The sequence below is a fragment of the Hylaeus anthracinus genome, unplaced genomic scaffold, assembly GCF_026225885.1.
Source record: "Hylaeus anthracinus isolate JK02 unplaced genomic scaffold, UHH_iyHylAnth1.0_haploid 0, whole genome shotgun sequence".
NCBI classification, from domain to species: Eukaryota; Metazoa; Arthropoda; class Insecta; order Hymenoptera; family Colletidae; genus Hylaeus; species Hylaeus anthracinus.
The window spans coordinates 12,300,012-12,311,585 of NW_026533254.1; the positions used below are offsets into that span (position 1 = coordinate 12,300,012).

The 11,574-nt window shown below is 43.3% G+C and overlaps 1 protein-coding gene across 1 annotated transcript in view; it reads left to right on the top strand.

Moving 5' to 3' along the window:
* The window catches only part of LOC128888792 (uncharacterized), a 91,380-nt gene extending 81,169 nt beyond the window's left edge, over positions 1-10,211 (top strand). Inside the window, exon 4 of the mRNA XM_054145921.1 lies at positions 3,129-10,211. Within this exon, the coding sequence (XP_054001896.1) occupies positions 3,129-3,265 (137 nt within the window). The 3' untranslated portion in view covers positions 3,266-10,211. The remainder of the gene's footprint in view (positions 1-3,128) is intronic.
* The last annotated feature ends 1,363 nt before the right edge of the window (positions 10,212-11,574 follow it).

Sequence of the window (11,574 nt, forward strand, 5' to 3'; positions counted from 1 at the left end):
AAAAGAAAAAAATGGAAAAGAAATAGGAAGTCTGGCGAGAAACTCTCGTCGTCACGACGCCCAGACGTGCGTAATGCGATTAAACGAAAGGGGTGTGAGGGAGGGGATCCCCTGGCAGTCCTTCGTCCTGTTTTCGAACTGAAAATCCCTAGGAAACTTTTGTAATCCCCTCGACGTGTAATGGAGCGCACATGTTGCCAGTCAATGCGTTCAACTTTTCCCTTGAATCCCGTTCCAACGATTTACGCCGCTTCGTTTTCGTAACTTTTGTTTCTCTTTCCTCGATCCATCGAAGTTTCCTTGCTGTCATAATCTTTTTCCGTTCTCCGCAGTTCCTATTCACCTAGTTGTTCGAAATTTCTTTGGAATTCGACAATGCTAGATGTTCGCGTCGTTGTCGCCTCTGTTTGCAGTTGCCCTTGGTCGAACATGGAACGTTTATAGTCGGACCAGTAGAATCGGAATTTTTATGTTCGACGAGTAAAATCGCTACTGGTAGAGCCAGAATAGACGAGTAGAATTAACGATGACATCCCCGGACAAGTGGAATCGGTACGGATGTGGTCGGACGAGTAGATTCGACTGTATCCATTCGGACAAGCGAAATGGACTTTCGAAAACGGGCAACCTTGCGAATGTGGGTCGAATACTTTTAATTCCGCCATTTCCATGGCTCGTTAAGTTCTCTTCTCTGAGTCACCGTGTTTTCGTAATTCGTCACGTTCCCGTGGCAGTTTGCGCTGATTTCCACGGAGGGCAAACGAGGCAGATAACTCTCCCCGAGTAAACAGGAAATCGTCCGGCCAGTTATTCGAAATATTATGTCGATTTCCTGTTTCCTCGTTCCCCGTTCGTTCATTTTTCATCTCACTTCGTTTTCGTTAACCCCCTCATCCCTTCGCGTCACTTCTGTTTTCTTACGGTCGTCTCTCGAGGGGCTATAAACGAGGACAGATTTATCATTCTTAACGAGGAGAAGATCGGTCTGTCTATGAGATTATTGCGCCACCGTGTGTCATGTCGAAAGCAAGGTAGCGCTCCCGACGAAAACGGGTAATCTTCGGGGTGGAGATTGAGAACTTCGCGAAGCACGTGATTTTTCAAAGGGGATACCCTCCGGCTTAGAAGTTTCATACTGTCCCGAAACCCCTCGCCTTTCAGTTAAATTTTCGTTACGAGTAAAATTCGAGCTGGTGGAACGGTCTGATAATAGTCAAACGATACTTTACCTCTGATAATTGCGTTAAGAAAATAATAATAACGACGCAATTTTCTAAGGTAGAACCTTTCGAGCCTCCTTTCGTCCTGAAATCGAATCGTTACTTTAGACGGTTTTGTAGATGGTACGTTCGATATCCATTTAACGAGTGTTGAAATTCGAGCGTATAAGATGCGGTTGTATCCGCATCGCCAATGAGCGGAAGGGTGTCTTTTGTTCATAGTGTTCGTTACGTCTTACGGCTAGCGCGTGGTGCATGGAACGTGTTCCATGTATGTTTCCAAAAATGTATTATAATAACCAACATGTATAATAATCTCTATTCTATCTGTGTTCCTAATATAACAACTAGTTTTATGTAAAGTTATATATTCTTAAATAAAATAACCAACAACGAGCAGTCTTATACCTGAGTTTCATCAGCTTCGAAACACTCAAAGGCCGAACGCACACCGGTGCAACCGACTTGAAATTAGCGTTGCAAACCGTTCGCGCTCTTTGTTTCACCAACTCCACTATCTTTGTTTTACCTAGATCCACGGTCGCACGCGATTAGTTTTAGAATGGTTTAAAACTGATCAGTCGCGGCCGTTTGCGATCGGCCCAACCGTTTTTCAGGCGTCGAAGATGATTTCAAAGGGCTGAATAGCTACGAAAACTTGACGACCTTTAACGTTAAACGCATTCCGATTGCTCGTCGGATTCTCATTTTCGCGCACGATTAAGCAAAATATTTTCTCGCGTACCTATCTTTTTCCCCGTTTAACGAGCTCCCTCGCCTCGATAAGTTCTTCCCATCCGACGTTAAGAAGTTTCGCATTTTTTTTTCTTTCTTCCCGATGCCTGATTCGCCGAGGGGAAAAGTAGACCGCGTTTTTTACATTTGTAACGGAATTGGCTTATTCCCTGGCACGCGTGTTCTCCTTTTCACTCGCGAGCCTCTTTTCCCGCGCTTTTTAGTTTCATTTAAAAGGCGAGTTATTCACTCTCCGAAGGAGCCCAAAGGCGCTTTTGATATTCTATATTCGATAAAGCTGTGTGTACGTATGTATGTATGCGTGCGTGCGTGTGTGTGTGTCTTTTATCGCGGCCGGAGCCTTTTATCCCTCGGTATAAATGAAACAACTTCAGTTATGCCGTGCCACTAGGGAAAAAATAGGGCCAAACGTCAGCGCGATTTTTCTGTATCCTAGAAAACCGTTTCGAGGCGGCTTCCGACGTTGGGCCTTTCAAAAATAACCGTGCCCGTATCGCTTAGGGAGGAATTTTAAAAGCAATTTTGTTTCAGAGTCATTGCCGTTGCATGGGTGTTTGCGAAAGGGATGTTGTGTCGTTGGTCACATGTTAGAACCTGGGGAAATTCGCTTAGGTGTTACTTTCCACTGCTATTTTCTTTGTTTTATCGCCGTTTTATAACGGTTCATACGGCAAAAAAGTTAGATGGTTCGCGTTGCTGGAGATGAGACTCATATCGTGATTGTTTAATTGAAGCAATAGTTAGGAGACGAGGATTAAAATCTAAGGCCGATCGCATACAGGGGCAACTGATCAGTTTCAAACCACTCTGAAATTAGTTGCGCGCGACCGTGGATTTAGGTAAAACAAAGACAGCGGAGTAGGTAAAACAAAGAACGCAAACGGTATTGCAACACTAATCTCAAATCGGTGGCGCCCATGTGCGATCGCCCGAAATACTTTCTGTCAGACAAGTAGAATAGGTACCGTAATCCGGACAAGGAAAATCTCGAGCCTTTTGCCTCCCGATCGGACCCTTAACACTGGAACTGTATAGTTCCGATAAAAATGTAACCTTCTTCGTGTACCATCCTCAAAAATTCCTCTAAATTCTTCTGAATTCCTCTAAATTTTGTTAGTAACAGTGCTAATGGACGATGTATTTTCCTTCCAGAGGCCTGGAGCACGAGGACGTACTGCTGCCAGCAGGAGGGTTGCAACTCAGGTCCCTCGTTGGCGCCCAGCAGCGTCGCGGTGATCCTCGCCGTGACGATGACGGCGATCCTCGTCGGGCGGAACCTTCGTGGCTAATACGTCGCTAGAAGCGACGAAGAACCCGCGAACGGAAGCACCGGGATCCATCTGACGCGAGAACAAGGTCGCAGAACGTTGCACCGCGCACTAACGACGTTCGAGCCTGATCGCCCTGGCCGTCTTGCTGACTGGACGCTGACGTGTCGATAGCTGTCGCTCGGTCGATCGCTGAACACACGCGGGATTCCGTCGTAATCGCCTATCGACGAGGCTCGATAGGGCGCTCGTTCGTTTGGTCGACTTTTACCTTTGATTCTCGACGGCCACCATTCCCGATCCTTCGCTCCTTCATTATTTTGCTAATCCTTTGATCCGTTGACTTCTCCACGAATAATGAAATTGGCGATTCGAGGACATATACTATCGGACTTGAAAAACGAGGTATCTCAACATATTATTTTTTAAAAGAAAATCAAATTACGCGACGCGTTAATGATAAAATTAGTTACGTGAAATTCATTTATGTATCCAAACGTGAAGCACGAATTCTAATATACATAGAGACTATATTTAAAATTAAAAATAAAAGCGTTACGTCTGTCTGTACGTAAGTAAATTTCATGTAATTAATTCTGTAACCCCAGAGTAAAATAGATGCGGAGGAGGGTGAAGATACCGTACACAATCGGCCAGAATAGATTGACCGCCGGAGTTTTCCAGCAAGTGTCACATCTGGGGAAATATTGGTCGACTGAGCGTAAACGGGTTAATATCCGTGTCGGTTATCGAGCGAATAATTTCTCACGGGACCCTTTCTGCCAGCTTTGGCGGCCATATTCGAGACGACCGAGCCCTCCTCCAATTTCTGTCGGTCAGCTATTCCGACGACGGCGCTCGGTTCTTCGACGGTCCTCGAATTCAATTTATTTGAGAACTTTCGCGATCCTTCCCACGTACGTCTCCTCTGCCACCCCTTTCGATCCTTCGTACATCGACTTGGAAAAAAAAAAAAGCGTGGACTGTTCGATGAGAATGGTATACGTCGATGATACGTCCTCGAGTCGCGTGCCAGACGAAGCGAATAAAATTCGTCGGCGTTTATAAGTTACGTCGTCTTTGTACGTCCCCTATATGTTTTCCACAGAAACGTTCGTTCTTTACACGGGAATCTACATTTCCATCTCGACGTATCCTTCCTTATTGCGTTTCGTCGCTGAAAATACTTGTAGCTTCTCCTTTGACCCGAGAGAATATTCCGTTTCTTTCCTGGGGATAGAAATCGTTCATACTCTGTAGCTACAAATAGTGACGGGACAAATAATAGGGTAATTGCTCCTACGGTGCTTCAAAAATTCCGTATTATTCTAAATCCGGAGGTCGCTACGCTCACATGTCCAAATTTTTACTTTTTTCGTCGCAACCCTCTATCGCATAACACCCTCGATAAAAATACTTCCAGCAAATTTTCTATTCGCGAAATTATATGGGAACGATTTCTTTCCTACTGAATGAATTAAAATTCATGCAGCGGAGGGTTAATTCCACCCCCCGATCACGTCTCAAAATATTCCCCCTTCGTTCCTTCCCCGGTTTTTTCGTTGCCAAGTCGACCAACTGAACTTCTACCGCTTTCAAAAAAAAAAAGAAAAAAAAATTAAAAAAAAACCAAGCTCGTGATTGGTCGAGGTAGAAGTTGAACGGCAGCAAGAAGTCCACGGAGAGATCGACCATCCGACAATCGTCGATCCAGGGTCCTGGAGAGCAAGAACGCCGACGTGTGGAAACAATCGGACCACAATCGTTCTAATCGAAGCGCGATAACAGGCGCGGCGAACGCGCAGGACGGGTTCCCGATGCCTCGTTCGTGGTCGTGCATCGACGTCTTTTTAGATCATAAGAAATTCGTTCAATGGTGTGGAACAAAAAGAAGACCAGAAACCAGAGGAGAATGAGCGTGAACGTGAGAGAGAGAGAGAGAGAAAGAGAGACAGAGCGAGAGCGAGAGAGTGAGTGAGAACGAGAGAAAGAAAACAGAGTCGAGAGAAACCAGAAACGAGAATGAACAAAGGAACCGTGCGGATATGTAACTCACATACAGATAACAAGTTTAAATAAAAAGAAAAAAAAAAAAAGAGGAACAGCGAGGATAATAATAATAATAACGTTATTATTATTACTATATTGCTACTATTACTACTATTACTACTATTATTATTACTACTACTATTACTATTACCATTACTATTGTAACTACTGGGGGATAAAAAAAAAAAAAAAAAAAAATGAAACAGCATCACCACGAATATACATGCAAGTAGCGGTGTAAACGACGATAGGCGGCGAACGGAGTGGAGAAGTTGTCGATTATTACATATTGTAACCGCTTGAAGTAGCCTTATACTCGTAACTGAGATACAACAGAGAGTAAGACGCGAGCGTTGGCGTGAGGGGACTGCGCACTGCCCCGTTTCCGATGCATTCGCTCACAATTCATCGAAAATGAGAAGAATCTTGTGTAATCGTCCCGTCGTTAGAGGTACAGCGAGTCCTCGAATTTACGCGGTTATGCATAAACGTGTTGCTCGGAGAAAGAAAGATCAGTCCTCTGTTAACAGCGAACAGTCATTGTTCGATCGGCCGATCGGTCGAAGGCTGAGTCGAGTGTCCGACCTAGTACGATCAGAATCTACTGCCAGTACCGGTCTTCTTTTCTCCCAACGATACGTTTGGTACTCAATCTCAGCTGCAACGAGTAACTAAGTTAATAATAGCGAATATGAACAGATTCCTATACAGGCATTCACGAAAGCTGAAATTGGCAAAATTGGCAACCAAAGGAACGTAAGTACGTGCACATATAACAAAGAGACACAACTCGAGGGCTCACTGTGATTAAATAGTTTCTTCCTCGTAGAGATCGGTATTGTCATCGGTACGGCATTTCATGGAGTTATTTTCGAGAGACGCTTTTGATTTCGCGCGTACAGGGCAGCTCTCTGTACGAGTCAATTATCGCGACTGGGTAATTTGTGTGAGTCAATTATCATCGGTAGAGGTTTGTGCGAGTCGATCGTTGTAGGAAGCAGTTCGCACGCGTATCCGTTCTTGTTTCTTTTACTCGGTGTCGGTTCTATTCTTTCCGACTCGGTTTCCTGTATTATTTTTTCATCGTTGAATCAACGCCTCGGAGCCAAGGATGGGCAAAATTATTATCGAAGTTAATATATTGAATTTATCGTTCGGATACGTTAAAGTCGACACACCAAATTAAATTTAAAGGTGGTAGAAATTAATGTATCCGAATGACAGATAATAAATAAGACCAACACACAGTGATTATTCGTGACGTTTATTCGATCGACCAGTTAAATATTCGTTTAATCGTTGCAAAATATTTTTAATTCGAATTCTGATTTCTACTCGACGAGTAACGAGTAAACTTTTTCTTTTTATTCGTTGTTCGAGGTTTTTAGGCGAATAAGAATTTTGCCCATCGCAGCTCGGAGCGAAACGAGCGCATCCGTTCTCTTCTCAGGCTAACCAGCATCCGAACCGGTCGATTGATCGTTCCGATCGATCGATCGGCCACGAGATTCCTAAAGAGTAGCGAGAAACAATTCATTCTAGCCCGTAAGCCAAGCGATCACAAGTAGGGGACAACTATCTACCTATTCACTGGGAGAAGGTAGCGACAGAGAGTTCTAGCGATTATATACCTGTTCTTGAGATTAGGCGAAGATGATTTATCTAAAGTTAGCGCGAGTCTAGCGATAATAACTAAACTTAATCTGTTTCCCGTCTCGGACGTCAACTAATTAAACGTCGTTGTTATTGTTGGAGGAACGTTTCGAGGCAGACCAAAGTTTTACGATTCGCGATACATCGATCGATCGATCGAGTTTCTGTTCGGTCTTCGTCGTGACGCGTCTGGGTACGATTAGAGTGAAGAAAGGCCGTCATCGTCGCGTCATGCGCCGTCATACGTGCGACGAAGGAGCTAAAGAAATACACAACGGCTCTCATAGCAAAATTTCTCCAGCCTACCTGACCTAAACGGTCGCTATACCGGCAGGTCCAGCAACACAAACGAATCTCAACGCGAAACAACGATATCAACTCATCATTGCTATCCTCTCTGATCGATCTACCTTTAACTTCGTACTCGATCTAACAATTTTCCGACGAAACGTTTTCCAGCCGCGTCCAACGACCGAAGGCCCCCACCCAAATGATCGAAGTCATCATTCAATACCGACACACGTACGATCCAGTTGGATTCGAGCCACGATCATCGTAGATCAGCTCGTCAAGCTTCGCTTACACTTTATCCATGTATTTTTATAACGCAAAGTGAGAAACAGGGACGCCTGGATTCGACTCGAGTCCCACCCACATCGATCTTCGTTAATCGTTGGCTCGAACCCTCGTCTGGAATCGACGATCTCAATCCTAGATCAAACGAACGCAGAACACTGTCCACCGAATAGAAGGGAACCATTCTACCTCGAATCGTTTCGCGAAACTATGTAAAAAATGAAAAGATACTACATAGACACACACGTACACAAACGAAGAGAAAAAATGAGGCAAAATTCCGAGGATCATTGATATATATGTATATATATATATATATCGACACCCAAAACACCTTTTTGGACGATACCTTAACGAGTTACGGACACTCCACGCGATAATTCTAGGCGATTTCCTTAGCGAGTAAGGTTTTATTATATATTATTAACGAGAGACGCTCGATAATGAAATCCGACATCGTTCCAACCTCCTATTTAAGCTTACGCCGCGAGCATAACGAATGCACCAAAATTAATGCGAGGCGAATAGGGGAGAGACTAGCCGGCGTTTTAAATCAGCGTAACGTTTTACATTCGCTTTGAGCACTATTTCGATAGGTATTAAAGGTTCAAAGTCTAAACGATAATGCCTTTTCTTTATCCCCGCACCGGACACCGCGAGCCAACGCTGGTGTCCACGTGAGAATGAGAGATGGACCGAGCACGTGACACGTGAATTCTCGCGAGTAGATCAACGCTTCCGTTACGCGATCTTCCTTGCATGTGCCTGAGGCTTCGCTTTCGAGGGAATTCACTTACCATTGACATTGATCGGCGTTTCCCAAACTTCCGTAGTCGTCGAATAGGTTCAGGATGTGTTCGATACGAGTCAGGTTCTGCTCGTTGGATCTCATCGAGTTCTTCGTATGCTCGACAACGGATCGTTCACGCTATCGTTTATGGCTCTGCGGCTCGAAACGATGCGTCTGATTAATTTACTTCAATTGTCCGCGATATCAAATAACCTTTCAAATCCAGTCATAGATCTATCGTTTCCAGTGATCATTAATTTACGGTGAACAACTAATTTCTTGCTCGAAGGTGTAAAATAAAGATCGTACCGCAGGGATTAACGGTGATTTTCCCTTAGTTTGGGAAACGCTGGGCACGGATAATCGAACGTCGAAGGGTTTTCTTACTTTCGCTGTTATTCGATTCTTAAAGTTGGATAAAAAAAAAAAATGTTCGCGAAGTTATCACACCTCGATCACCGATCGACGAATGGAATCGTCGAGACATATTTTACTGAATTCTCCGATTCTTCGTAAGCTCGTTACCCTTAACACTCGTTAGGACAAGAGAGAGAGAGAGAGAGAGGGGGGGGGGAAGAAAGCGAAGAAGAGTGAATGCTGACGCGCGAGTGAGTGGGCGACTGCACTTCGGTTGAATGAAAACGAATGAAAGGCTCGAGTGAATGACGCTGAGCAATATTGTCGGGGAAAAGAGTGAAAAGGAAAGGAAAAAAATCGGGAAAATTTCAAACGAACGCGCGTCGAAGGAGCGGCACGGGACGAAAGGTGAGAATACAGGGTGTTTTCGAAGTACGGGATTTGCAAAAAAATTGGCAAAGCCGTGGAAAGAAACCAAAAAGAGAATCGCAACGTCTCGTTAAACGTTGTCGACCCAAAACCCAACCGCGCACCATTTTTTGGAAGACTAAATAAACTCCGTACTGGAATAAGTATGATGCTAAACGAAAAGTTTAAGAAACGAAATTGTTTTGCAGTCCTAGAGAGATGTAAATTCGTCGAAACGTCAGGTATAGCGTGTTTGTTTTGTACGGGGCTGCTTGATTCGTTTTTATCGCAAATGTCACCCGCCATTAGATCCTATCGTTAATGTCGCGTACATCCAGTACAATAACAACAGGTGAGTTCCGTACGAGCATTGCCACGCGGTACGTACCGATTTGTAGAAAAAGGCTTCTCGTCTCTGTACGTACGTTTATCAAGAATTTTCAAAAGTCTATACGGTACCTGTAATTCAGGAGCACCCTGTAGCTACGTCTCTGTATTCTGATACAGGAGTAATCGCTTTCAAGTGACATTTTTACCTTGGATGCAAGCGACGGAAGCATCCCGCACTATTTCTGTTAATTCGGTAGGAGCAACACCTTCATCTTCTTGGATTCATCTCGTGATTTTGCTCGACTTTGTCACTTCAAAGCGGCGACTATCGTGCCTCGACGCGTAAACGACGGTCTCGTGAATTTGAATCGAGGAAAAGAGAGAGAATGAACACACGCGAGAACGAGAGAGCGAGAAAGAGTAGAGTTGAAACAAAAGAAGAGATATATAAATGTATAAATATATATATATATACATGACGTTATACATAAATTGTATTGGATTACGAAAGGATCGCACCGAAAACAAGAAAATGAGAAAAAAAAACAGTTAAGATACACGCATTAAATAATTTTAGGATTAACGATTAATCGACGATTATGTAAGCCGAGAGGACCGAGCGAACAAAAAAATATATATACATATATATTATACTATATTATATTAAATTATATTATATTATAATATATTAAATTATACTATATTATATTATTTAGTCACGTAAACAGAATCATATATGTATGACGAGTTGTACATTTATATTAGACACACACAGACGCAATAATAAAGACCGTAAAATACGAACACATGGATATCGTGGCGAACTCAAAAATGAAGAAGAAGAACTTTCTAAAGAATCTATAGAGTAAATTTGAATTCATCATTTGAACCACGAAAAGTACAATTCAAATTCTGTAGTGTTGACGAAAAAAAAAAAAAATGTTTAAAGTTCGCTACACAAGCGAAGTGGAATTAGTGGAATTTGTTCACAGGCGTGACGTGGTTCGTTTCGTTTAATTAATTTAATTCTACATCAACGAAGGAAGTTAAAACGGTTTTCCGCTGGGACTCAAACGAGAGACAGGAGTGGCGGAGGCCGTGTTTGAAATTTTTACGAGATCTCCAAACGTGTCGTCAACTCTCGGATTTTTCTTTTTATTATTATTATTTTTTTTTTCTTTTATCTTTTTCTCATCTCGCGTCGGTTTTCGATGGGCCAGGCTCATCAGGAGAGGGCGTAGCCCTTCTCGTTGTTCCGTTACGTGCTCTACAGGGATCGTGCGAATTTATGAATTTCGGCTTTTCCACCGACACGGCTCCAGGGCCTCCCCCGTAGCGAGCGTAAAACGTACGTAGCGGAACGCTTCGAAGCGGTTTTGCATATTTTTCACATCTTTGCTGATCGTCGACCGAAAAATCGCGGAAACCAGAGCACACGGAAGCGTTCGAAAACGAAGGGCGCCCTGGAATCTAGAAAGGACTGCAAACGTTGAAAGGAATATTTTATTCTCTTCATTTTAGAATTTTATTTAATTTTTTTATCATTCGAAACAAGAGAAAATACAAAGGTTGCGACAGGAATCCTGATGCAACTGATAAGAGGAGTGATTATTCTTTCTGCAACTAAATAAGTTTTATAGAAAATATTTACTAAGGCTGTCGAGTGATTACGCCCCTAGGCGTATAAAGTCAGTGACGATATAATAGTAAGGGCGCGGCAGTAATTATATAAGAGCAGTGGGGATATAGTAGAGGCGTACAGTGGCAATTTAGATGAAAGTATACGCCCCCTTCGTCTCTACGCACCGCCCACAGACTTTTTGTAAGAGGGGCGTGTTCGTAGATGCAGGCTCGAGCAGATTTCGTGGGATCCCGGCAGTGTTACGTTATTTATTTTAGAATTTGTACGCTCTGTTGTCACAAACGATCTCACAGAGCGTACCGATTCTTTAATAAGTGTCGTCAACAATTAACAACCTCCGTGGAACGGCACCGAAGAATACCAACGATGGACGTAGACGAATTGTTGCGACAATAAGGAATTTCGAATAAAGAAATAAAAAGGAATTCCAGATACATACACTTCCCCTGCTTACTCGCTATAAACGTTATTTATGATACATTTATTTTTACCCAGGTTCTTTCTGCTCGGGCGAAACGCCAAAGA